Raw genomic sequence first — 27,952 nt, forward strand, 5'->3', positions numbered from 1 at the left:
AAAAGTAAGTCAATCATTCACCTAAAAAAACAAAACCCACAGGAACATATGGTACAAGTCAAAATAGGGAATTGCATCGGGCATCGTTCTTGTCACTGATTTGTCTTTTGACTAAAAAGCGACATCTTTTAGAGATTTATCATGCACACATATAATTTAATACTCTTGAAACAATGGAATATAATCATGAATATGGAAATTTGCTTCATATTTGTGATTTGACATATCTGCATTACTGCATTTCCTCATACTTTTGGTTCAGTCACTGGGACTTCATCACAAGTTATCAACATACCCAGCTGGCCGTTCAGAACTGACTGGACAATGTGCTGTTCTGCATACTCTCTGTCCCCAAAAGTAATATTGAGGAAAAGATAATTCTGTAATTTTCATAGACATTTACAGGAACTGTTTATTTAATATTATATACATACATTCTAATGCCTATCCCAATGTCCTTAGAAAACCCTTAAAAACATTTCAATCTTAACTGAAGAACACCATCATTTTCAGTTCTCTGCAAAGCCTCTTGGAGCTCCTTTCACAAGCATCATGTGGAATAAATCATCTTAATTCTAACATTGTCACTTGCAAAATGTTGCAAATGTTTTACACCCAAATAGAAACTACTCATATTCAAGAATTGCTGGGTGTGAATGTTTTTATATGATCACCTGTTTCTGAAGTTATCGCTTTCTAAAACGGTTAAAGCATTGCCTTATTTATAACCAACAATATGATGTGAAATATGAGTGATTTGTCAGAAATATCAATCACCAAATCATTCCTTATCCTAACTACACTCTGAGGTCTCTCCTCAGTGTAAGGTTGTTCTCCAACACACATTAAAGAGAATCCTAAATGGGGTCTGATTAAGAAGGAGCTGACAGTGACAGACAACTAGATGCAACCTACAAAGGACTCACTGATCCTTCAATGACAGTGGTGCCGATGGTATAAATTGAGTCCCAGATAAAGGTCATATCTATTTTACCTCACTTCGATTTGATGGAACTATTGTTCCAGAAATGTCCCAGCAATGAATTAGTTTTTTCATTCATGGAATGGGAATAAGGCACAGTATATATAGTGATTTGCCAAAACTCACATTTAATCAATGAGGTGCATTTCATAACATTGTACAAATAAATTATTCAGTGTCCTGGGGTCCTTGGGGAATATGGTTAAAGTATTTGAACCTAAGCCTGTTACATCTTTCATTGTTAACATAAGGGGCATGGTAAGACTCCTTTGACTTTCATCCTCAATTTCAAATGCTGCTACTGTTTCAGAAAACATCCCCATAAATCATATACTGGCTTAGAAACTTTACTCCCTTGGTCCAACCTCGCAGCTTACTGGTAATAAGTCTGGGTGTCTACAGGAGTGGTAGTTATTCAAATGAGTTAGTGTCTACTGTTTCTCAATACATGGACAGGGACTAAGGGAGCGAGTAAGGTTTATGTTCCTTTTAGAATATTCCATCAATATCACGGCAGGGGACACCCAGGTCTTAAGCATCATGAGCAATCACTTTAACCACCGACTTTTATGGTCAAACACATTGAAAGTAACAGCATATCCATTGTCCATGAACTTAAATGGGCTCTTCACAACTAGAATGCAATATCACTGGGATTATCTATTTGCTATGGTGAGGATTTCACTCCTACCAGCTTTCTTTGTAAAATTCTGAATTAATATAAAGGTTATTTAGCTGAAACTCTAACGTCAATTAGATGAAATCCTGTTCACTTAGTACAGCTAATTCCTTGTACTTGATCATCCACATCATACGTATCAAAAAACATCAAGAATTACTAGGAAACGTTCTTTAGTAATTTGAAACACATCTCTATTTTAATAAACCGTCATTATATATTGCCTTGGAATATAAGTGCTTCTTTGTAATGGCTATGTTACATAATTTAATTCCTTTCAACTTAAATCTTACATGGGATAAGAAAAAATATCAAGTTAATGAATACATGTCATGTTGACTATTTCGTGTGTACAGTTGATATTTGCTCCAGCTCAGAACATACCACTGGCTCACCACAGGGACATGGAGGGGCATACAGCCAAAAATGAAGAAAGAATGATACAAGAAATTGTTTCTTTTCAACAAGTGCATATGCACCATTAATCTCAGATTGAATGGTTCCTTTGAAAATCGACACTGCATTTCTAAGCACTGAATTGGAAATGGTTGGGGAATTTTAATTGATACCCCCACCTAAATGGAAGTATTAATGGCCTACTTTTGTGAAGAAAGGTAATAATGTTCTTGGATCTTACAGTAGAGGATGCAACTCCCCCATTAAGTGACACACAAGCTTTTTGTCGGGGAGAATAATCGTCTGTAATGTTACAGATGACTTGACAATATTGCACCAGCAGCAGGGTTGATTAAAGTTCTTCAAAGGATAGGGGTAACAGGGTAACAAGCTGCACAGTTTTATTAAAGTTCAGTCGATAGCGTGCTTGATAAGAAAGATTAGACATATTTAAAATCAGTTTGCTGTTGTTTATTACATTATCAAATTCAATAAAATATGAAAATAACTAAAAATACCCCATTAATGCATTATGAATTGAGTGAAGAAAAATTGCTCCCGCTCTTATGAATCTATTCAGTGTTTTTACAGCTCCTTGCATCAAGGGAAAAGTATTTCATATCACACTGTAATTATATTGCCACTGAAGAGGACTTTAACTTTCTTCCCATCTGCAACAGACATAATGGACGAAAACCATCTGAATGTTTCTTGTGCCCACCCATACACTTCTTAATCTTGTGAATTGTATAATCCTGATTTCCTTCAAGATGTTGCCTCACATAGTCACTACACTGTCATCAAGAAAACAATCCACTCAAAATATGTAATTTTGGACAAGTGTCCTGAGACGGTTTCGTAACTAAATGAAGTGCTACCCTTCCTCCAATACACCCCTTCCGCTTCTTTCCTCTTGTCATTGTACAGTGGAGACTAGCCAACAAAGAATGTGGTCATTCAACAGAATTCTGGGTTCAAATTGCCCCTTGCTTATGACATGATTTATGAAGCCCATGCTTAGTGTTCCCTGTCACGGTATTGCCAGGAGTATTGTAAAAAGCTGCACACACACTCATTCGTTTAATACCGCCTCAAGTCAGGCTTTTAGATCAGTTCATTTTCTAGGACACTGACTGATTGTCATCCAAAATGTCCAATACACTTTTTTTTTCAAATTAGGTAATGATATTATGTTAAAGGAATGTCCCATCAATTGTTGATAAAGTCATGAAAACGTCCTAATGCTGTTTGTCTCCAGCAAAATCACTTTCAGTAATTACATATTTACTCGAACTTCACTGTTCACTGGTTTTCTTCAAATGCTTTTTTAACACAGCCACATGTCAAAAAGGACAACTTCTCAAAATTATGGAACTCTTTCTGAGTAAACTGATCCAACCCACAATATTACAGGGCACTGCCAATGGGCTCATAATAACTACACTGGATGTTTTGAAGTGTATTGTCAGAAAAAGGCACATGAGTGTACAAAAATCATCATTGAAGTAGGTTTCCATCTGCACTCAAGTCCTGTTAATCCGACATCGACGGCGATATTTGCTAATATATTGCCTAGTGAACAATCCCAATTAGCACCCCTTCCGATTGATCAATATACACAAGACTTATTTATTTGTGTATAATATGTGTGTTATATGCATCCTTAATTGTGGGAAATTAGATTCTGGAAAAATACATCTGTCGTATATGAACATTTCAGGCTGTCAGCATAAACCATGAAATTTAACCCTGTTGTTTTTCACCAAAATAATATTCTAATAAGAGGCCCCTATTTCTAATTTTGATAGCGGATTAACGAGTATGTCAGATAAGCAAAATTAGTATCAACGTTTGTGATCGAAAATCGGACAACTACACAATAGATAACGTTTGAAACATGTAATAAAAAAATATAAAATAAATGTTCATATTTATTTGTTACATTGTTGGCGGAATGTTTTTTAATCATGCAACGTCTAAAGTTTAACACAAAACAACTGTTACGGACTGTATGACTTATTCAAAATACTTTAAAAAGCATAGTCTGGAATGGAAGTTGCAACTTTGAAACTGGTACCGCAAAGCTTAAGAAAGGTGCTTTCTAAGTGGCTAATGTTGACTTCCTGTTAGTCATTTCATTGGTAGGTCATAGTTCGCGAAAAGTTGCAATTGTTCTGGCATGACCTGTAAGGGGATGTCCTCGCCGATAGTGAGAACTTGTATCTAATTTTAATGAGATTGAGGTAATCTAAGCATGCGATTAATTCTGTTTTCTTTATTTAAAGTATTAGTGCGGGTGCCGTTGTAATATGCAGCTACCAGCCAATTCGTCTTGCGTCAAAACACGGGCTGTGTACACACGGGCAGATGACCACAGAGTACGCTGATCACTGTGTCGGATTAACAAGACTGATTAATGTGTGATTTCGGTTATTCGTTGCAAATTAAGTGTGTCGGAGTGCGAGACTGTCGGATTAACGGGTCTAAATAGCACTGATTTTATCGGTTCCCATCATTAGTGTCGGATAAAGCCAATCGTCGGATTAACGAGACTTAACTGTAGATGTATGAGCAGTGGCAACTAACAAGTCCATCTCATGTAGGACAAGCTTTACAATGAATACTAATCCTGTACATTCTGTTTGTAATTACTGAAAACACACTAGTCTATCTCATAGTCCCTGAACCATAACATTTTCCCTTCTGTCAAGCCCTTTCTGCAATGCAAAAGCTCTACATAAAGCATGTCTAGATTTTCCCTGAATCTCCATACTCACTGGGGCTCCCTTTCAGTTTAAATGTTTCTGTCAAAATTATAGACTAAGCAAATGCACCTACAAATCAAGAACATATCAGACAAAAATCAACAAGTGACTACCAATGCATGAACAAGTTTCTGTTGTCTCTTGTCTTGTTTGCACATAGAGGATGCAGATGTTGCCACTCAATGTTTACATTGCGTGATAATTTAGTATAAGAGGCTCACTTAGATCACCCTGAATGTTGAGACATGATTTACCTGATGACAACAGGTTGAGTGCTCTACGCACAGGTGAGGGAAGAGACATAAAAGCCCCTCACACACTGCTCAACATCTGTTAACATGGCCTAACACTATCTGTGGCTTATACAATCTACTGACCCAGTTCTGAAGTAAGATATGGACTGATGATGTTTTTCTATGACTCAAACTTGTCTGTCTCCATTGACATCACTTATAGGATTCATGGGAGAAAAAGTATTCAAGTATTCAATTTCAACCTAGTTAAGATCATGTGAGTGAGTGAGTGAGTGAGTGAGTGAGTGAGTGAGTTTACACCTCAGTCAGCAATATTCCAGCTATAACACTGTGACCCGTAAACAATCACCCAGTGATTTTGCAAGTGACAAATGGCATGTGGACTTTTTCCTGATTTTATCTTTGTTTACAGCACAGTTTTCTGCATCAATACCAAATTTCAAAAACACATTAAGGACATTTTGGATGATAACAAATCAATGTCTGAGAAAATGAACCACTCTGAAAGCCTTTATCAGTATGTTATAACAACAGGAGTTGGAAAACAGGGGACCAGGGTCCCATTCCACAAATTGATCTTAGCACCATGACTGTTTAAGTCTATGTTAAAATATGGGAGTTACGATCGTCTTCGTGCTAAGATCGTTTTTGTCTAATGGCACCCTGTTCTGCTCTGGGATATCTAGAAGTATGTCAGTATGGATGGAGGACACACATAAATGTTGAGAGTTATTATCCTGGTCAAGGAGCAATCAAATTGCAAACTCCGATCTAAGAGGTGATATCATATGTTATATATTATAAGAATATGGTACTTAACATATCTGCTAAAGTAATCAATCTACATGGAGTGGAGGAAGTCGATGTCTGTGTAACAATAAATTTCCAAAGAAATTCTATACAAGCAATAATTTATACTTGGAAGGCAGCAGCAGCCTGTTTGCAGTAAAAACCAATGATAACGATGGTATCAGGGTGACCTTGGCCTATTTGCACCAATGTTATTACCAATGAAGAGTAAGTCCCTTACAAGTTGTATCTATTCATAATTCCTATTAAAACTAAATTATAGGTATCACTACTACTAGCAGGGTAGAGGTGTGAGGGGAGTGCATATGTGATAAGGCTGATGATGTGAGAGACTGTTGGTCTGGGTGAGATATGAGAGTTGTCAGGCCATGTGGCTCCGACCTCAACTAGAGGGTTAGCCATGTCAACCTGTCCCCTCTTTTCCAGAACCATCCCAGTCAACCAGTCCTTCCTTTTCCAGAACCATCCCTGTCAACAAGCACTATCTTATCCAGAACCCTCCCTTTCAACCCACCCTCTCATCAGAAGCCTCCCTGCCCACCAGTCCTCTATTCTCCAGAACCCTCCCTGTCGACCCCTCTTCTTTTCCAGAACCCTCCCTGTCAACCCATCCTCTCCTTCGAAGAACCCTCCCTGTCAACCTTTCTTCTTTGCCAGAACCCTCCCTGTCAACCCATCCTTTCCTTCCAAGAACCCTCCCTGTCAACCAGTTATTTATCATATTACTTATCAAATTCATTGTCTGCTTAACCAAAGAGAAGAAGACCCCATATAGACCACTGTTCTTAATTTTGCGAATGATAAAGGAAAGCAACATTTTTAGGATACCATAATTACTAATCTGAATAAAACAATACTTAAACAAAACATCTTCTTCACCACATTTCTCCATTTAGGTTTACCCTTGTTAAACTCTTGAAGTTGGACTTGAGTATAAAAGCCTGCATCAATTTTCACCCTATTTGTTCCACAGAGAAAATCTATAAACCAAAATAAATTTGAGCTTGGCCTCATGAATATGAAGAAAATGAAAGAACCACTACTTTAAATCCAATTAAGCAATAGATAAAACCTGCTCACCTCTGCTGCATCTCTGAGCCCACCAAGCTCTCTATCCACATTCTCCTCCGCCAAATCTCGAGACCTTTCCTGGATACCTTTCCGTTTTTCCAGGGTCAACTTGTCGGTCTTGAAGGCCAGTGCCAGGCTGCAGAACTTCCTCTACAAACATGTCCACAGTTTAACATTTTAGGACTGATTGAATACTTACAAATAATTCTTCATAGTGTTAACTGAGAATATTTCTCAGAATCTATGACTAGATTAGCCACATCTAGTTAAACAGTGATGAAGATTAAATGTAAAACTTAAAGGTTACATTAGGAATAATTGATCAATTATATAACAAATTCATATACAGATGCAACCCTCAAAAATAAGACTTCAATATTTTTTCTTGGGATATTCTCATGTACTTGAATGATAATGCAAATACATCTTATAATCTCAGTATTGAATTATGGCTGAATAAATACATTGAAAGCACCTGCCAGGTATTAGACCATACTTATATTGCCTTTCAAAACAGACTCAGCGGTGGTATTGTTTGGGCTGTTGAGACTAATACATATTAAGCATTTCTAGAGGCATGGCACACTTAATCTGTTTATCCATGTCTTAGTTAAGGCCTACCTTTTGCCCAACAGTAGGTCTGAGGATTACATACCAGTAAGACTCTGTGCTATGTTATGTTACAGATGGAGAAGAAAACATAAATTATGACAACACCCTTTTTTTAATCCATACAGATCCATATATACTGACACTTTAAAAACTCATATTCAAGGTTTGGAAATATTTTGCAAAATGGACACAAAAATGAAATTAAGTTGTTCAGGATATTTAGGTTTGAGATAATCAAATGCAACAATGTTGTCGCACAGGTTCAAATGTCATTTTTTCAGATGTACTGCCAAAATCATTTTCGTTTTATTAAAGTTATAGTTGATAATGCCTTTTCAGTGTGTTTCAGTATGTTTTGTCAAATCTGAAAACCTACTTAGAGAAATCATAAATATAATGACTAGGCAAAAGAAATTCTTTCTGAGTAATGACAAACAAAATACAGAAAAATATACATACTTCAATCTCATTTTGTAATAATATTTTTTTAACAAACTAGACAATGAAAATATTTTCCTTCGGAAATATTAGACAACTGGGTGAGAAAATAAGTCTTACTTACCTCAATCTCATTTTCAGGAAGTTCATCAACACTGAAAACAAAACGAAGCAAATTAATACACAGATCAAACAATTCATGTTAGACATGATGCTCGGGTCGCTAGACAGAATCCGATTAAATGAAACAGTAAATGAAAATATAGTTCCATCTGAAAAACCAAAAGAACGATGCTCTGAACACTGAGCTTCTTACCCTTTGGCCACCTTTAGCGCCTGCTTGACTAGTTTGTGAAATGCTGCCATGTTTCACAAGTGGTTAACATGCCAGGAACGGAGTCAGTCACACTTCCCTAGAGGAGCGTGGAAGTACATTGATCACACTGAAGGTCTGCCTGCCTGCACAGTCCAATGTAATGTTAGCCTGACGCCAATCTTTGTTATAGAAAGCTTACTCTGCATGTGATTAAACTGATAAGCAAAGCACAAGTTTCGCAGTTCCTATGACCACTGAGACCCTGTCCGATCAGGAATTTCATGCATGTCAATGAGATTCTCAGACCTCCATCATGATGGTTCACCAGCAACTGCCCAGCATCTGAAATCTCACTCTGACACCTTTTATAAATTGCCACAACAAATGTTCACTGTATTTGAAAGCAAGAGGCATGTACAAAAAGTGATGTTCTGGTGGTGGTCATTATTGTCGAGGTTCCCAAATGATGAATGGAACAAGCTTGTGGGGTCTATACAACTCTGCAGGGATCGGTCATTTGTCTCACTTGACCGCAGGCAGACAGTAACTCACATAGTATTCCCAACTAGTCCAGTAATCCCCAGGTCATTACACTGCTGGGTTATACTCTCATTATTGTCCAGCTATTGTTTTGCCTGCTTCCCTCTCTATGGCATATTACCAGATCTTGTATAAAGGCATATGTCAGCACAATGGGGATTACATGGTAAACTGTTGGTGTGACACAGAATGGATAAAAGAGGTGCATCTCCCAATTGTACTTCTTTAGATTTACTGTGTAAGGGAAAACTTGGTAATGAGGCTCTGCCTGGGATTTGATGATGTGACACTTATCGGTGAGAGTTTCCATTGTTGACCTTCAAGTGTTAGCTGAGTTACAGTAATTGTTATTATAGTCAGTGACTGTAACTATCTGATACAGTTCTATACCCCAATTGAAGTCTTTTGAATAAACCAATCTTACCCAGCTATCCATCACATTAGCAGAAGGTTTTCCAATTCAAAAGTTTTCACTATTTATACTGATCCAAAAATCAATCTATTGTTTCTGAGATGCATGCTTCAACATAAATAAAGAAGTTCTTATCCATAAAATGCTTCATGTCTTCATGCTGCAGTAAACTTGTCCATCTCAAATTCCTTCTTGAATGTCATGCTTATGTTGAACCAAACCTTCGGCCCAAAATGTCTCCTTATGTAAGAATCATTATACTTGTACACATATCTCAAACTTCGAGATTCACGTTCACACAATATCTCAAACCTAGAACTACAGTATGTGTACAGTTCTAACTGAAACAAACATATTAAGAGAATATTCATTCTGCAGCATCTTCACCCTCTAAAATGTCAAATCAACCAAAATGCATAGCTGAATAAATTCCCCCCTACTTTTCAGCAGGGGAATATGTGGGGAATATGCTTTGGGCTGTTATCAAGTAATCTCTCCCCTGGAACTGTATAATATTGCTTGTCAGACAAAGATAGCAGCTTATTCTAATAGTGCCTCATATGGCTGGGAGCTAAGCCCCAATTGTTGAGTCAGTATTTGCAGACACATCCTCAGAATAATTCCATTTCAGAGGCTTCCAGTATTAACTAATATCTTTTGATAAATGACATCCCTGAGAACTGGGTTGTTTACTTTCTTCAAATTCTGAAAGCTAATATCTTTTCAACCAGGTTTTCATGTTTGTTCAAACTGAATCTAATTTGGGCTGATTATTGACTGATTTGTTTTTCAGTTTGCCAGCAGAGATTGCCATCATTACTAGTTTAGGCACATGGATGATAATCTCCTGGCATATCCAAAATTTCAAAATCTTTGTCCAAAGTACAACACAAACAGGACATAAATGGATTAAAATATTTTAAAAAAGAAAGTCAAACATGTACAATACTTAAAAAAAACCCTGATATATCTTTTCGAAGAATAAATATTCATTAAAACCACAATACAGAATAAATCATTTTTGACATATTGTATCAAACATGCTTTTCAATAAACCTATAAACCTATATACCAATAAACTGTAACACTTTTAATACCAATTACCCTCCCCTCGGTAATACACAAACAGTCGCGCTAGCTTCTGTAACATTGACAGTTCCATGTAGGGTGGGTGGTATGCCTCAGGCTGAGATAGGACAAGATAAGTTGGTAGGAAAACACTGTGATGTCACTACCACAGGGGTGGTACAACTCCAATTAGTCCTTCACTTGAACCTCGCAGCACCCTCGGTTATGACCCAGAACAGTGGACTAGTTATATATGCTTATACTTCTATAAGTTCATCATGCAATCTCATACATTAAACTCATAGTGATGATTCAAACAGACATTGTAAGCCTAAAGCTTAAAACATTGTAAGTCCAAAGTAGATCAAGTTTGTTAAAAACAAGAAGCTGTGAGGTAAGAGCAATGACAGCATTTTTGCTTTTCAATCACCAATATAAAGAAGTTAGTGAATACTAAACTTTGGAGGAAGTCTATTTTGCTCTCTGCTGAATTCGAATTAATTTCAGCAATGAAAAACTTCAATGTAGTTCAGTTAGAAGATTAACAATCTATGTTTTCAATGTTGGGTTTGCTTGCCTGTAGATTTAACCAAGCAAAATTGAATTTAGAACTGAACGAGCAGGTATTTCAATTTGAGGTGGTTATTGTGGTTTGAAAGCACTGACTGACCAATGGGAATAAAGTATTTTTCAAATTCATAGTAGAATATGGGATGATAAGTAACTGTTTGATAATTCATCATGACAAAAATTCAGTTTATATTTCATTTAAATTTCACCCAGATGACAAATGTTTAAATAGATTAATCAAATATACCAACAATGTTTTACAAAATTTATTCTTATTTTGACCACCTAAGATATTTTTCTTTTTCATTCCAAAACCAAGTGATTACTAAAGGCCTTAGTACAGTGGAGGTAAAATCAGGCTTGGTGGTTGTGAGAATATTTAACTCACTTGACAGTTAATCAATAGTTTACAGCTGTTGATAAATTTCAGAGAAAATAGGATTGTTTTATTCACACAGAAATAGGAGTTAAATCTAATTTGAAAGGCCAAACAAGCATGCCTGTCAAAACAGATTAGCAAAGAACCATTAGGGTATTTCAAATGAATAAGTTGTGATCTAGAAACGTCAAATGATTCCACAAAATGTCCTGAAGCTTTGACAATAACAAAAAGTGTCCAATCATCATGGAGTCTGTGTATAAAAATACCCGATGATTAAACCTTGCAATTATGCATAACTTACCAGTGGTAGAAACTAACATTTTTGGTCCACTAGTCCTTATAATGATAACATATAGCAAAACCCTTAAAAATGGCAAATATCTACTAGTCCTTATGATACCTTAACTATTGGGCAGATTGGCAAGGACTATAGGACTACTGCCAATTTCTAACCCTGCTTACAATAGTGTTGAACAAAGCTGCTAATGTGGCAAAACATAAGAATTCATTTTCAGACATAACATGAGGGTTTGACTTTGGATCTTTGTTTGTTTGCTTCTTTGCTGTTTGACACTGCACTCCCGAATATTCTAGCTAAGTGCCTGCAATCTGTAATTAATCAAGTCTGGACCAAACAATCCAGTGATTGACATCATGAGCATCGATCTACACAATTGGGACAAAATGACATATATCAACCAAGTCATCGAGTCCGATCCAATCCAGTCATTTGCCCCAACAACAAGCATGGGCTGCTGAAGATCAATTCTAACCCCAATCTTCAGGGGGCCTATCTCATGATAATACAAAGAGTAAACTGGTGACTGGTCATATTGAACACACACACACACACACAAAAAAAGAATTTTTTTTTGAATTTCTGAACATATGGTTTGAAGTTAAATTTCAATGTCATTTAAAGTAAGAGAGTCATGTCTTGAGGAAGCACTTCACCCTTTGAAAAACAAGTAAAATTAAATTTTAATGGCTGAACATGCACTGGATATATGATCTGTTATTCAGTTACATAAAATCCACTGACATCAAATCTGTATCTATTAACTGTGATCATATTTCTAGTAAGATAACATGACACAGTAATAATAGAAACACAAGCATTTTACTACACAACACTTCAAGTAATAAAGCTGAAGTACCATGCTTAACAGTACTATTTTTTTATTACAGGGTACTATTTTTCATCATAATAAGAGCTAAATCTATCCTTGCAGAATCTGACCACCCACATGCAATCTCCTCTCCAATTGCTATTCTAAGGCCACACACAATAAATGAATTGGTTCTATATGGCTTTTACACACAAACCATTCAATGAGGCAACCCTCATAGTCAGAGTGTCTATCACCTACCCTCCAATTACACATAATAACATCAAGTCAGGAATCACATAATCTTTGGTGAAAAACATTCCCTTTCCCATATCCCTGTTGTCCAACATTGCAAAACCAAACTGCTAAGGTCAAGAGAAACTTGTTGATTAAATCAAGGAGATTGGGCTCATTACATGGGTGAAGGGATAGGAATAGAACTTAGACAGGGCATAGCCAGGAGGGTTGGGAGGGACAATTATGGGGGAAGTGGCAAAGGCGAAGGTTAGCTAAGATCAATGCTGTCAACTCTGATCAATATCTCTACAGAACCTATCTCTTCCAATCAACTCTGATGCATTGAGAACTTTTCTTGAGCCTAAATCTGGCTACCAAGACGTCACTTCTAAGAGGATTGTTTCAAATTTGAAAGAAAACAGTTTCTTTTCTTAGACTTAACTATCTCTAGAGAATAGTGTGTAATTTTTTGGCAGTGTAGGCAAAGAAAACTATGACTCAGCTTGATGGACCATGATCAAGTGAACTGAAAGGAACCGCAACCATCGATGTGTCTATATTTAACATTATTGAGTAGTACATGCACCAGCTGTTCACATAAAGCGTACACTAACATTCGTCTACAAAATAGAGTTCCGCTCAACTCAACTAAATAGCCCAGATTTTTTAAGTATTGATATCATTGGATTACCTTTGAATGTTATATAAAGGTTAGTAAATAGATCATTGTTGATACCACAGAAGTTATGAAGGCTGCATTCTTGAGACTAGGTGTGAATTTAGTGGGTTTGTATCCTGCTGGTGACATACCTATTACATCAAATTGTTCGTTTTAAAAATGTTCAAAATGAAAAAAAGGAAGTTCAATCACTAACAATTCATTTAGTTAATGCCATTCAAAGACAAAGGAGTCAAGGTATAAGTCACGTTTTTCTAACTTAAAACATTCGACTAGAATTTCAACTTAACTTTCATATACAGACCGTTCCAGTAATTGTTGAGCAATAAGTATTTCAACATGAAATATATGTCTACGTTTAGTGTCCTTCATGTAATGGAGAATGAGTATTAACATTTTAACCCAGGAAGCTGATCGAGTTGTGTGTCAGCCTGGTCCCATCCCCCTGACTTTACAGACTGTAGATGGAGAAGATTGACAATCTGGTCAACTTGAAAAGACATACACATAAATAAATTCTTATCTACAGACGCTTACTGGAATCTATAAAAAAGTAGGTAAATTTGGTCATAGTCTAGGTCATGCTGATCTGCTCTTTCATGGATGGGTATTGTTACTTGTGGAGCAATCAATAATACTAGTTTTTGCATCATATTGATTCAGGACATACAAGCATCTCCAAAGAATTCCTTGATGGAGCTAAGAACATAGCATCAGAGTGACCAAATCTAACCTCATCCTTGCACAATCACAACCCATTAACCTGATTAACATTAATTGTGGCTTGCTTCATAATTCATTACCGTATTCGACCCATTAAGCGCACAGGGCGCTTAAAAAAAGACAGAAGAGGTGGGCGCTTATTGGGACAATTCAGGTCAAATTGACGTAAATTCATCAGTAAGCCTTATCGTATTTTCTTGAGAATAGTGCGCACTTTTTTCCCCATAAAACACAGCTGTGTAGAAGGGGGTTCGCATTATACACGAATTAATGAGTTTTGATGTTTTTTCCCCTATGGAAAGACTGTGAGCACGTAACACCGGAAATACCATGTCAACAAATCCATTCTGAAGTACGCAAAATAATTATGTAATTACACTGTCTGGCTATAAAAAGTGTACTTTGTATATCTGGACTTATGTTTGTAACTTAATTCATTAATTTTATTCAACATTCCTTTTAATATTGTTTTAATTAAATCGGCGAAATCGTGTGTGAAGCGATCGGAAGATTGCACAACTCACCGTTATTAACAGCAACCACGGTCAGATTACCGCTATTGATGCCTTGAAACGACTTTTAGTTGACAGAGAATGGATACATATATCATAAATGTCATACTTTGATTCGTTAAAAGTCATATTTGTTTTTGTTCGACGATTCTATGTCAACACGTAATTCTTGCGATCACGTGATCACGGGAGCCTTGACGGTGACTGGTCAGACTGGTTCCATGTGAAAAATAATACCTGGCAATAATGATCAGCTGCTTCGTTTAGGGTTATTATTATTTTAAATATGTTTAGTAAAAGCTGCATCTAAATTAACAATATATTGGAATATATTATTCCTGATAAAAAAGAAGAAGTTTCAGATACAACTTTTGCCGATCCTTGCATTTAAAATCCTGTAAAGTTATATCATTGGGTTTGTCTTGACCGAATCAACGGTAGATTCCAAGAAAACGTGTGTACAACTGATTGCTGTGTCTGGCTTAGTTTACGAGAAAATGCACAAGGTAATCTTAATCCCTGGATATAAAACAATGCCTAGCTGAACAAAAAATACAATTTAAACGGTAAATCAACATGTCTGGTGATTTTTTTATCTCAAATTTCGAATTTGTACTGACGAAGTTTCTCATCACCCGTTCATTTGCCGGACTTCGCTGAAGGGGTACGGTGCAATTTTTCCCTGCGCATAATATTCAAAGTCACAAATATCTAAAGTAAACAAAATACAATCATGCCCCGCTTATACGGACTTCAAATATCCGGAAACCTTGGTTCCCGGACGATTTTAATTTAAAACAAAATAATTACTATATGAATTTTTTTATTTTTATTTTTTATTTTTTTTGGGGGGGGCGCTTATTGGGGGAGGGGCACTTAATGGGTCGAATACGGTATTTCAAGTTGATGGTATTTATTTTAATAGTCAATGAGTTAAAATGAATTAAATCAAATTGGATCAAATAATAAAAATTGTGATTTAGATGTTATTTTCATAAAAATATATAGATCGTAGGGGTTCTGGTACAGAATAGGTCCTCAGCATCCAATTCTTGTTGTACGAGGTGACTTAACAGATCGGGTGGCCAGGCTCGGTGAACATGGTTGATAGAGTGTCATCATACCCCAATGACATCACTGGATTGTCTGGTGCAGACTTGATAATTTTTCAGCTTGCCATCACATAGGTGGATAAATTGCTGAGTGTAGCATTAAACAACAAAAAAACCCATAATATCTAGAATATATTAAATGTAGCTTTCGAGGAAATACTGACTCTATAAAAACACAATAAAAAAATGTCAGCTGATCTCCACTCTCCATACTGATGTTTAACTGACTTAAACATTGCAAGGCATGCTCCATAACAAATAAAAAGGGATCTGTCAATATTTCTCCCTCGGTCTACACATGCCCAGTGAACATCACCGAGTCATCCAGCCACATAAACCACTATTCATCTGATGAAATGTAAAAACTAACCCTGCAAATTCATGTATATCCAGAAAAGGCTGAATGCCCCCATTAGCTAGCATTTATCATTATTACAAGCTCCATAACTTAACTATTCTGTTTGTATCAATTGATTTCTCTAGGCTATTAATCTCATTCAAAGGAAGATAATTAAGTTACACAATGAAAGTGGATCCCTTTGTCTGTGATGCTTCGGGTAAGACTGGCCACATTTAACAGAAACTTAAAGAGACACCACCACAACCTGCTGGAAACAGCAATAATCAATGTAATCCATATTGCCAGTACCATGAAGGATAGTGAGTGAGTGAGTGAGTGAGTTGGGTTTAATGCCACTTTTAACAGTATTCCAGTTATATCACGGCGTGTCAGCCTAATGTGGGAGGAAAGCCCGAAGTGATGCAGGTCTAAGACGTTTACCACTTCGGTTAAACCCACGAGCACGGGTATGGTGCTGACAAACCTGGAAACATAATTGGGGCGAACCGGGATTCGAACCCACAATCATAGGTTTCTGGCGTCACAAGGGACGCAACTCTGCACAGCGAATCGCAGCGCCTTAGACGACTGGGCCACCCGTGCCCCCCCATGAAGGATAGACTATATTCACCTGTCTGGAGGGATTAACACAGTTCACACACAAAATAAAACAAGTTTTTCACAGGCTTTTAGAAGTTGGAAGGACATAAAGACATGGGCCTTTCTAGGATAATATGTATATTGATTGTAGCAATGTTTCAGGGATACTTCTTGCTCCTTCATCAGGTGAATACTAAGTATTCAGGCACATCCAACTCCATCACTTTACTCTACTGTAACTGGCTTCTTACAAACAAAGAAGTTCTTATTCATAACTGTTTCATGTATTCAAAACAAAGAGTACCCGATATTTTTCCAGTATTCGTTCAGGCCAGTTTATCTTATTTCTTCTTAAAAGGACTTTCTCAGTCAAAATTCCAAGATTAAAAGAAGTAATTAGTTAAGAAACCTTTCAAACCATTTAAACTGATGATAAGAAATCAGAGTATTATTTTGAACTTAATAACAGGTTCCTCAGAAGTGAGTGAGCGAGGCTTTACACCGCTTTAAACAGTATTCAAGCTATATCACTACGTATAAGCTTAATGTGGGAGGAAAGACAGAGGTGGTGCAGGTCACAGATGTTTACTACTTTTGTGAAACCCATGAGCAAGGGTATGGTGCTGACAAACCTAGAAACATAATTGGGCCTCCTTGCATTCCAAGAATATTAACCCAGTATTTCAAACATTTGATTGGGAGTGGATATATAACTGGTACCTGCTGCACTCACAATAAACCTTACAATTGAATTATGATGGTCCAACCTTAGAAGGATGGTATCCCAGTGAATGACACAGTCTCTTAGAGTGGGCAACTGTCTACCAATATAGCTGACTGCGTGTACTGACAGTGAAGTCAGTCTTTATACGAAATTGCTGCGAGGAGCTAATAAGAGTGAGAGAGTGAGAGAGTGAGAGCGTGAGAGAGTGAGTGAATGACTTGGGTTAACAGTATTCAAGTTACATCATGGCGTATCAGCTTAATGTGGGAGGAAAGCCCGAAGTGATGTTACAATTCTAAACATGAAATTTAAAGTTGAAGGTTCAATTCACATCATGAAAGATTATTGTGCAAAAATATCGGTACTTTTAAGCAGTCAAAAATCAACTTGAGATCCAAATTAAAAGGCTGTTTATACAATCCAACTGTAAAACCTAGCTATAACAATCAAAATCTCAGTGGGTGTCTTGAAAGTAGAACCTCTCACAAGGTTACAATAAGATAGCAGGATAGCTACTGCCACTTTTGTCTATAGTAATGTAACAATAGTAAAGGCAAAAGTGGCAGTAGTTTTATAAATTCCCTCCACACAGTCCACAGTTTCTCTGTAACATCTTACATTATTTCACCACTACACACACTTCTTTATACAAGCTATATATCAAACTGTCTGAAGCACCCATATAACTTTGTTCAGTCGATACACATTAACATGAGGAGTGTTTTATTACTAACTGGGAGGCCTCACATGTCAGCTGTATGACTCCTCGTATCTGCTTGATGTTCATACCTGTCAGATTCACACAGCAGACTTCAGGTATACATACTTACACACAGTCATAACTCACAATCCTTAAAGTACATCGTCCATATGCACATAATTACACCAAAAAAAGCAAGACTCTGAAAAGGTGTAGAATAATAAAACCTGTTGGCAATTGATGAAAATTAACTTATGCATGGGTGGACAAATGGCAATTGTCCAGCATCTCCCTGATCCCTGGCATGAACCACTGTGCTATCCCACAACATAAAAATAATGGAGAACTGTTTCTTGAAACTGCTTCATTTCCAAAGCTTGAGGGGTTAGTAGATTTACAAGTCAAAGATAAGGCATAATATACATCTTTAGAGGTTATTGAAAATTCATGATTGGGCTCCCTGAACCTCATCTTCCCAAGGCAAAAGAGTTAACTGACTAAGTCCAGTTTCAACCCTTGCCGATCTAGGCTGGAATTATGGAGTTCTATTTTGGCTGGACTAATGTCTATGCATAGTCCTATCAAAATCATGAAATGAACATCCGGTTCGTCAACCACTGTGCAGATTTCAGACGATTGGAGGATTTGTTTAGCATGTGTACCACCAACTTGGGGTATTTTGCAAATCTTTTCAAGATTTTAATCAAGGTGCTCAATTGATTTGATGCACTTCGCGAAGTAAGACCTGTTTGACCACAATATAGATTTTGATTACCCATCACCTTGACTGCTCGTGATATGAGAGGTGGAATCTGATTGGTTAACAGGAGGAACATAGAAGGGACGTAACTCCTAATAGCTACTGGTGGCGCTACTATCGAGCCCAGAGATTTCAGCCTAGTTCGGCAAGGGTGGGAACTGGCCATATGTAGTCCCCTTGTCTGGGAAAGATGCCTGAACCATAATCATGAATGTGTTAGGCTATGGGATGATGAATTAAAATATTTTTATTGAAAACAATGATAGCATATCTTATCACTTTGTCTTCCTTTGGAGACAAATATCTCACAAACGTTTGATTACACAACCATGGTCCCGTGTGTCCCTGCAGTGGGTCAAGTATTCTTCAGTTATCTTTCACTTGCATTTGTTTTTTAAGTCAAGTATCTGTGCCACACTGCGTAGAAACTAGTTACAAAAATATGTACAGCTGAAAGTTTTAACATTTGGATTACTTTGCAAGCACAAGTTTTTGTTAAAGAAAATTAATTTTTGAATTTAATATTATAGATTTGTTGATAACACCTTGAAAATCTAAAAATATAACTTCAAGATAATGAAATATGTCATATAAGCTCATGCAGTGGAACACACACTATCTATGCTGTGCATACCCTATATAAAATAAACCAACAGTGAACCCCATTTTCAGATTCTGGGATGCCATATATGTTAATAATAAGTTTTGATTAATATGTACTATTTGACACACAAAACATGTAACACATTATTTTAGATAACAAAGATGACCAACAAATATTAAAATATTTGTTTGATTAAACTTACAATAAATATGCTTATACAGGGTACAGGTAACAAAATATGCCAATGTATCATTAATTAATAAAAGGCCTTACCGTTCTTCTTCAAACTTCTGGCAAAGATTGCGCACAGATTCCATAGACGTGTCACGCATTACGTAGAACTATACAACACTGCAGTAGTCGTGACATGGACTATGAACTGATCAGATAATGTAAGTTGCGTGTGCCTTGCAATGTGCTTGTTATCAGGTAAACCAGGAAGTAATTGGCGATCGGTAATATTAGTGAAACACAGGTAAAATATAGAATGAGACCTCTCTTGTCAGCTTGGCAATATCTTAACAAGCATAGGTAGATCAATTCTCAGGTAGACACTACCTCAGCTTAAGAAACCCACTTATATTATTAAAAATAGTCAGATTTTAAGAAAATTGCTGACCATGCTTTATCTTTCAGTTATAACCTGCCTATAAAGATTGACATTTTAAAGATTTATCACTCTTTGAAAGAGTGAACATTTTAAGTTGTAAGTACTTCTCATACGTCTTAGGTTCCGATATCCTTTTCACTGACATTGACAAATTTAGATTAATACTTTCTTCAATAGAAATGGCTCACTCAAAAAGTCACCTAAATAAAAAACCATATATATTTTTAAGCTTCTTTCTAACATAGCATGCTGAAAGTCAATTTGTTTTTTCTTATTCAGATATTGGATCCTCATGTTCCAATTTTTTAAATAGTGGAAAAATAAAATTAATTTGACTTTTTTTGTTTCCACTGTATGTTGCGTGATCAAAGAGCAAAGATATCACGTATGAAGGTTTCTAAAACACTTGCAAACAACTTTTGACAGGTTTGATGAAAGGAAAGTTACTACAAGTTTATGTCTAAAATATTGCTTGTGGTAAATCGTTTGCATTATCACTAGTCCATTGATAAATATAGCAATTTTATTATTGAGTTAACCTGCTACTTTTTAGCAATTTTAAGTTATAGTTTTTATTCTCAAACTTCAGGTTTCTACATGAGTAAGTCCAAGTCCTGTATGATCCATGTTATAAAATATTCTCCTCATGAAACAACAATTGAAAGCTTTTGTCATGACAGCATCTGATAAATTATCAGATCAAGTTAGTTCCATATTTACCTATGTATGAAAAAAGTCATGGGTAACATTCATCATTATCTCATCAACTTAATAACAAATGTAGTAATTATCTGCAACATCATCATCAATAACATGGACAATTATCACTAAGTATCACATTTATGACATACATCTTAGGCTTGTTTCAAGGCAAAACAAAAGTGGACATCTGATTGAGGTTACTGTAAATAACTGAGTTGGTAAGATCTGCCGATCATTTTGCCGAAATATATGTTAATAATATTGAATGAATTTCTTTCTTTTAGTAAAAGTAAATAATATAAATTACAAACATAGGTCCAGATATAAAATAAACATGTTTTATTACCAAAAAGAATTACAACAAAATTAACCTGCGTAATTCAGTACGGTTGTGATGACATGCTATTTCCAATAAAGTGAATACGTATTTTTGAGGTGGAAATAATTAAACTTATTTACCCCAGTGGACATGTAACAGTGATATCGTGAAGGCAGTTCGACCTCAGTGGCACTTATGGCCCAGTTATCTAAGCCACCACAAGTCACTGTGAAGAGTTGCATCCCTTGGGCTTGCCAGGGACTTATGATCAAGGGTTCGAATCCTGGTTTTCTCTGATTATGTTTCTATGTTTGTCAGCCCATGTACCTTTGCTCATGGGTGTCACCAAAGTGGTAGACATATAGGATCTCAGATCTAGCTAACAGAAAATACTGTTCATCATGGCCTTGAACCCCAATCTCTCACTCATTACTGATGACAGTATGCATCTATGACCCTCTACTGATGCAGTCTGTGTCAAAAACTTTAGCCCGAACCTATCACTAGACAATATTTTCTGTAGATCTTAGTATCAAGTATGGACTTTTATAAGCAATCAAACAATGAATACCCTATTCAGACACAGCATACTGAATCCGAGCCGACCAGTCCTTGTTTTAGCCCCTTAGTGCCGAGGTCCAAACAGGGTAACAACAAGTACCATCTTTTAACATCTTTTGGTATGACGCGGCTTGAGATCAAATATCCGAACTTCCACTCTCTGGGGGGACGCTCTACCACTAGACCATGGTGGTGGTTAAACTGTTCTCACTCTTCGGACTTGTGGTTAAGTCACAGACTGATACATAATACTATTAATCTTTGAAACCTGATTGCTGCTTAATTACTAGATTAACATTTTCTCTTTAAAAATGTAAATGAATTTGTAGATGATATGCATGTAGAAGAACAATTATTTTCATCAGCAAAGGGGTATTATTCTGAACCAAAGTGTTAAAACAATTATTTTCTTAACTAAAATCAATCTTATATCTGCTCATTACTGCATAGAAATATATCCTAATTTCATACAATGATTGGGAAAACAACAACATAATGTTAACAAGACCACAGAAAAAACATACCAAATATATGATTACAGACATCTTTTTTCAAAGCAATGTTTTTTAAAATAGTACACATTTATCACACAAAATATCACTGTAAATCCTAAAACTCCATATGATCAGTTATACATGGAAGCAAATGTCATATTGACATTCATATTGAGATCAACTACAGTATGCTGCTTTCACCAGTATAGGAGTAAAATGACAGTGGAACACACCAACATAGGTGAATGTGAAGTATTCCTATAAGTGTTTCCAAACCCAAAGTCTTCAGCTTGATAAGCAAAACCACTCATCGCTGAGCCACATACCCCACCAGTGATCTAAATGTAATACCTACTTAAAATAGCCTTCACCAATACTGCTAAGTGCCCCTTCACTTGTCCTTGTATGGATTTGGCCATGTATGACAGGGTGACAGTAGAGGGAACGTTTAGGGACACTCACAGTGACTAGTTCCCTCTCTGGGAGGTAGGACATTCTGATAAAGGCCCTTCTCACAAATCATTTTAGGTGTAACAATTAATGTCATGTAAGATATTTCTGATTTCCAGTTTCATAACATGAAGCAGTAACATGACTTGTTCCAAAGTCCTTGGTTGCCAGTGTATGTGAAGGCACGGTTAGATGCTTTATATGTTCATTTGTGCCCCAAGTAATGCAGGTCTTAGATGTTTACCACTTTGGTGAAACCTGTGGGTATGGTCCTGACGAAGCTAGAAACACAATCAGGGCAAACCAGTATGTGAACTCATGATAGGTACGTACCTAAGGGATGCAACTCTGTACAGTGAACAGTGGTGCCTCAGACAAATGGGACATCCGTGCCCCTGAGGTCAAACTTGGAGCCAAGTTATCAGTGTGCCAAGCATGGTATTATTTGACGTTGAATAAATACATCATGATATGACATATCCTTGGTAATATTATTCTATCACTACTGTCAATCAAGATGGCGCATCCACACACATCCATTATCAACTAGTGAAAGAGCTTCTTGTGGAATAATTGAAAAATATTCTCTAAGAAGAAATAGATATGGCAAGAACATGTCAAACATTTCTCTTAATGTAGGGTTATCCCAAACAAACCGCTGTGTCTGAGTCACAGCAGCCACAAAGTTGTCCATGGTGAGCTTTGGTGCCCAAGGAATTGTATGCATGGGATTGGGCACAGCAATGATCAATCCTTGAAAAGTTTCACAATGAACTGTGCACCTGTTTCTCAGGGTAGGGCATTAGCAAAATGCAGCAGTCAAACAAAATGACCACTGTTGCTCTTCCTCTTTCTCCACCATGGTGATTCCATTTCTGCTGCTGATTCACGTACTACCTTAACTCACAATAAGCAGCGACACAGAACTCGGGCTTTATTTACATGTGTTAGCTTGGCCAAAAAAATGCACTTGTGGAATGTTTCCAAGTTACTTAACTCAACAGAAGCAAATTAATATATAAAAATAAAAAATAAACTTAAATCCTTCCTTAATCCTGCATGGGATTATGGATAATCCTGAACAGATAATAAAATTTAGGTACCCATAAACTAATTATGTTAGTGGTGTTATATTATGTTTAAAACATTCTTTGTCTCTTAATGTAAGTGTAAAGCAATTAGGTGGAACATCCCATCAGTTAGCCCCTTTGGAGGATTTCAATTTACAGGTCCACTCATTACAGATTTGGTCTTAAACCCACCTCCATAAACACACAAGGTTAGTCTTAGATTTGGCATCGCAGAAAAGTGAAAAACAGGTTTACTCTACTCCCCTCCCAGTGTAGTGTAATAAAGTATAGTTTTCCTCTGAACTAGCATAAAGTAATACTAATTCAGGGCAAAACTATACTTTGTTACACAACATTGAGGGTAGAGTAAGCTTTATTTCTGAAAACTGTGTCTACTTTAACAACAGTTTCACAGAAACACTTTAGTATTTTGGGGTATCTTTTCATACAAAAAATTATGTGTGTTAAATGTTTAAGTCAAAATAAAATAATCTATCAACAAATTAAACATTAATTTCATGAAAAAAAAGTTGTAAAAAAATTACCGATCCATGCGGAATTTCTTGCAAAGACTACGAACAGATTCCATAGCTCCACTTCACACAGGTGAATAGTGCAGTAATGGCGGGGGGACTCTCAGCTACTTACATAGTGTCTGTTCCTTTAACTTTACTTCATATATCCGTGTTTCTTATCATATACACCAGGAAGTCAATGACAGGTAGCATTTGAAAAGCACCAGTAAAACAGGTAGCATGTACTCATGTAGGTATCAAACACATAGACAGGTATAATCTGCCACATGAAAATGATAAAAAAACAACAACATCCTTTGATCTTGTTTTAAACATATTTATTTCCCAGAATGTGTGAAGCTGGATTGGTAAACAAGTAAGGACTTATGTCAATACCGCTCCTTTGATCTTTGTCTTGCTATGCTGAAATTTGCTTATCATAATATAGTCACATAACAATTTGATGTAATCCTGCAGATATTCTTACAATCATTCTTCATATGTTTGACTGCATCCGCGGTATAGTGGTAGAGCATATTCCCGGAGACCGGAAGGTCTGGGGTTCAATCCCTGGCAAACGTCTACAGATGATACTTGTTATTACTCTGCCTGACATTCAGCATTAAGGGGCTAAAACAAGGACTGGCTCGAAGTCAGTATACTGTGTGTGAGTGGGGTATTCATGTTAAAACTGCATCATGGTATATCAGTGGGCTAGCAATATAAAATCTGCATTAGTCTGGACTAGTACAAACAGACATGGATGTATGTCGCTGTATAATATACCGTTAAGTGAATGCAATGTTCAACCCCATTTCACCTCAACTTCTTCAAATGGAGATTGGAGGCCCATCCCTGATCAATGTTCTCTTCCCCAGAGTGAAAGGAGTCTAGCAGTGCCTGAAGACACAGCTATGTGGATGACAATGGTGTGGATGCTTCAAACATACACACATAGAGTGAAGCACTCCTAGCAACTAGCATGATAAGGGTAAGCAAGACAAACTTGGGGGCAGGGGTAATTAGACCACAGCATGGGTGAAATTTGAATAACGGTCTAAAACTGATGAAGCTACATAATGTAGTGCTTACAAAGACGCTGTGCACTGGGGAAGGCAATGTGAAGGAGTGAGTGAGTGAGATTGGTTTTAGCAATATTCCAGCAATATCACAGGGGGGACACCAGAAATGGGCTTCACACATTGTACCCATGTCGGGAATCGAACCCGGGTCTTCGGCACGAGTGAACGCTTTAACCACTAGGCTACCCCATGTGAAGGAAACTGGTACATGTCTGTTAAAAAGACACAAGTACATGTATGTTTTTTTATACAAGGTTGGTTATTGAGCGTGTGAGATCAACCAGTATCTCCAGAGGAGTTATAGCATTCCTGAACACTAATTGGACAATTGACTTAAGCTTTAACTGGGGGTTTAAATGGTCAACTCTAATACCCTTGATCCCATTATAGAATATTTCATTAATGTTGCAATGAAATAACCATAAATACTCTTTGGATAGACGGAATATGGTAGAGTGCATGACTTAAATGTTCAATAGTTGTGACACCAGAGCACAGAAATGTCAACTTGTGACACCACTTTTCATTTCAAGTGTGACAGTGGAGAGATCGGTGGTATTTCTCCACTCATAACTCTTGATACTTACATTTCTTACATATTTGTTGACATTTTGTTCAACTGTTATTATGAACAAGAAAAATACAATACTTAGGTAGTTATACAACATAGATATTGTACATTTACATGAAATAGTTAAGTCGCAAAAATGTCAGTTGAAAGAAAGAAGTACAGTTTGATGCTTCCTTGCTTTAAGATGCACTTTCACATTAATAATGTGGTCATACGCATTTTCAGTTGATTTTGAAATGAATAATTCAGAATTATATGGAATTATAAATAAAAGCTCACTACAAATCAGGTATTTAAGCCATGTTGATATTCATAAACATATAACTATACGACAGGTTTGGTGGGTGGGTGGTTGTCTAAAATTGTTGCTTAATTGGAAGTGATCTTTGGAACAACTAGCACTTATTCTTTACAAATTTTTGGTACCCAGTAATTTAGTTAATTTGCAGCATCTTCTTCAATAGTTCATTACATTTGCTGAAGCACTAAGAAATATTGAGACTTGTCTGCAATTGTTCCCCAAAGTATAGCTTTGGATTACAATCTTATAACATGAGATACTGAGACATCTTACACGAAAATATGGTACATGAACTGCCAAATAACATTGAACGAAGCCAGATACAATAGGCCTCTGAGCATTTGCAGAAAAAGACTCATAGAAAATCCCAACGCTTTTATTTCCAGGATGTACTTTACTGGTGACAGGCCCTAGTTTTATTTATGAGACTGCACCAATACAGGGTTAGCCGCCAATCTTCACCTGAGACAATCATAAACTGGTGTGAATAAAAGCTTGATTAAAACAAAATCCTTTAGGTTTATAGCAGTAATTTCCATCAGCAAAAGGGCAATTTCCTGATTAATGTGGGCAGAATTCATTTAAAAAAAAGCTTTCTAGTTAACCTGTATTTTCTTGTGTGCACTTGCATGTGTTTTGGATGGGTTTATTACACTGGGTTACAACCGAATCAGGATGACATGTTTTATACAGCTATTTGAGTACAGGTGATCATAAGAAAAGTCACAAGTCCGTTTATATTGGAGTTGAGTAATACCTGACTTATTGTGGTATGATGCATATCAAGCTACAGACTGACAATACCACTCACTGAAATACAACTACCGTATATCGCTGTGTATAAGGCGACCCCACGTATAAGACGACCCCCCTGTAGACGCCTTAAAAATCAACCCAAATTCCTATACTCCGTGTATAAGGCTACCTGGAATGAAACACATCACAAGTCTGACTGATATACCGGTAGAAGATTTAACGTGCTCTTGCCGACTGTAGCGTATTTCGCACATGGACATCACAAATTAGTTAGTTACTTTGGAGATTTAATGTGCGCTTTCCGACTGATGCGTATTTCGCACACATCACAAGTGCGCACACAAACCTTATATATGCAATAAAAATATGTTTATCTTGCGTTGTTTTTTTTCTACAATGATAGGTCGCGTGTGTAACTCCAGCACACGTCGCCATTTCGTGTTTACACGGTACGACACCAAATTAGTGCCCGTAAAATGAAATTCATTTATGAAGTAATAACATATAAGAGACAATGGTGAGTAATTTAATCGCCAATTAACTATGTTGTAACTAACAAGGCTTATGTTTGCTTCACATTCAGCGTGTTTATTCCACAATCACTTGTACACACCGTCTCCAACACTTGTTAATACAACTGTAAAAACAGTGGGAATTGATTTCAGCTTCACCGGTTATCACATGTTAGGTCACATGTGCAATATGCAAATGATTACCGGTACTTCCGGCTCTCTACTCACGGATGTTGATTGTTTTACCGTGTCAGCTGGTTTGACAATCTGCATCGAGGAGAGGGTCATTTCAACTTTATTTGCAGAAATTATTAAACTTTATTCAAGGAAAAGAGATACAAATCATGTTTATGTATGGAAATAGTTATTTGAATAGTTATTTAGGACGAAATGCGAAGTTTTATTGTCAAATGCTGGGCTGGCTATCGGACGCCGGTTGACATCGCCAGTGGAAAAAAATGTGAGATCTTCGACTCCGTGTATAAGACGACCCCCCTTCTTAGCCCCCTCATTTTAGGTACGAAAAACTCGCCTTATACACAGCGATATACGGTATAAAACTTTGGCATACAACCTTTTTGTTTGTTTGAGGACTTTTCAAACCCAAACTTAAC

At 36.7% G+C, this 27,952-nt stretch overlaps 1 protein-coding gene across 1 annotated transcript in view; it reads right to left on the bottom strand.

Moving 5' to 3' along the window:
- Positions 1-27,952, bottom strand: part of LOC139475356 (inositol 1,4,5-triphosphate receptor associated 2-like) — a 165,820-nt gene that overhangs the window by 27,200 nt on the left and 110,668 nt on the right. Inside the window, exons 27-28 of the mRNA XM_071258582.1 lie at positions 8,132-8,162; positions 6,967-7,107 (exon numbers count right to left, since the gene is read on the bottom strand). Of these exons, the coding sequence (XP_071114683.1) occupies positions 6,967-7,107; positions 8,132-8,162 (172 nt within the window). The remainder of the gene's footprint in view (positions 1-6,966; positions 7,108-8,131; positions 8,163-27,952) is intronic.

This window comes from Haliotis cracherodii, unplaced genomic scaffold, assembly GCF_022045235.1.
Source record: "Haliotis cracherodii isolate W230 unplaced genomic scaffold, xgHalCrac1.p SCAF_3, whole genome shotgun sequence".
NCBI classification, from domain to species: domain Eukaryota; kingdom Metazoa; phylum Mollusca; class Gastropoda; order Lepetellida; family Haliotidae; genus Haliotis; species Haliotis cracherodii.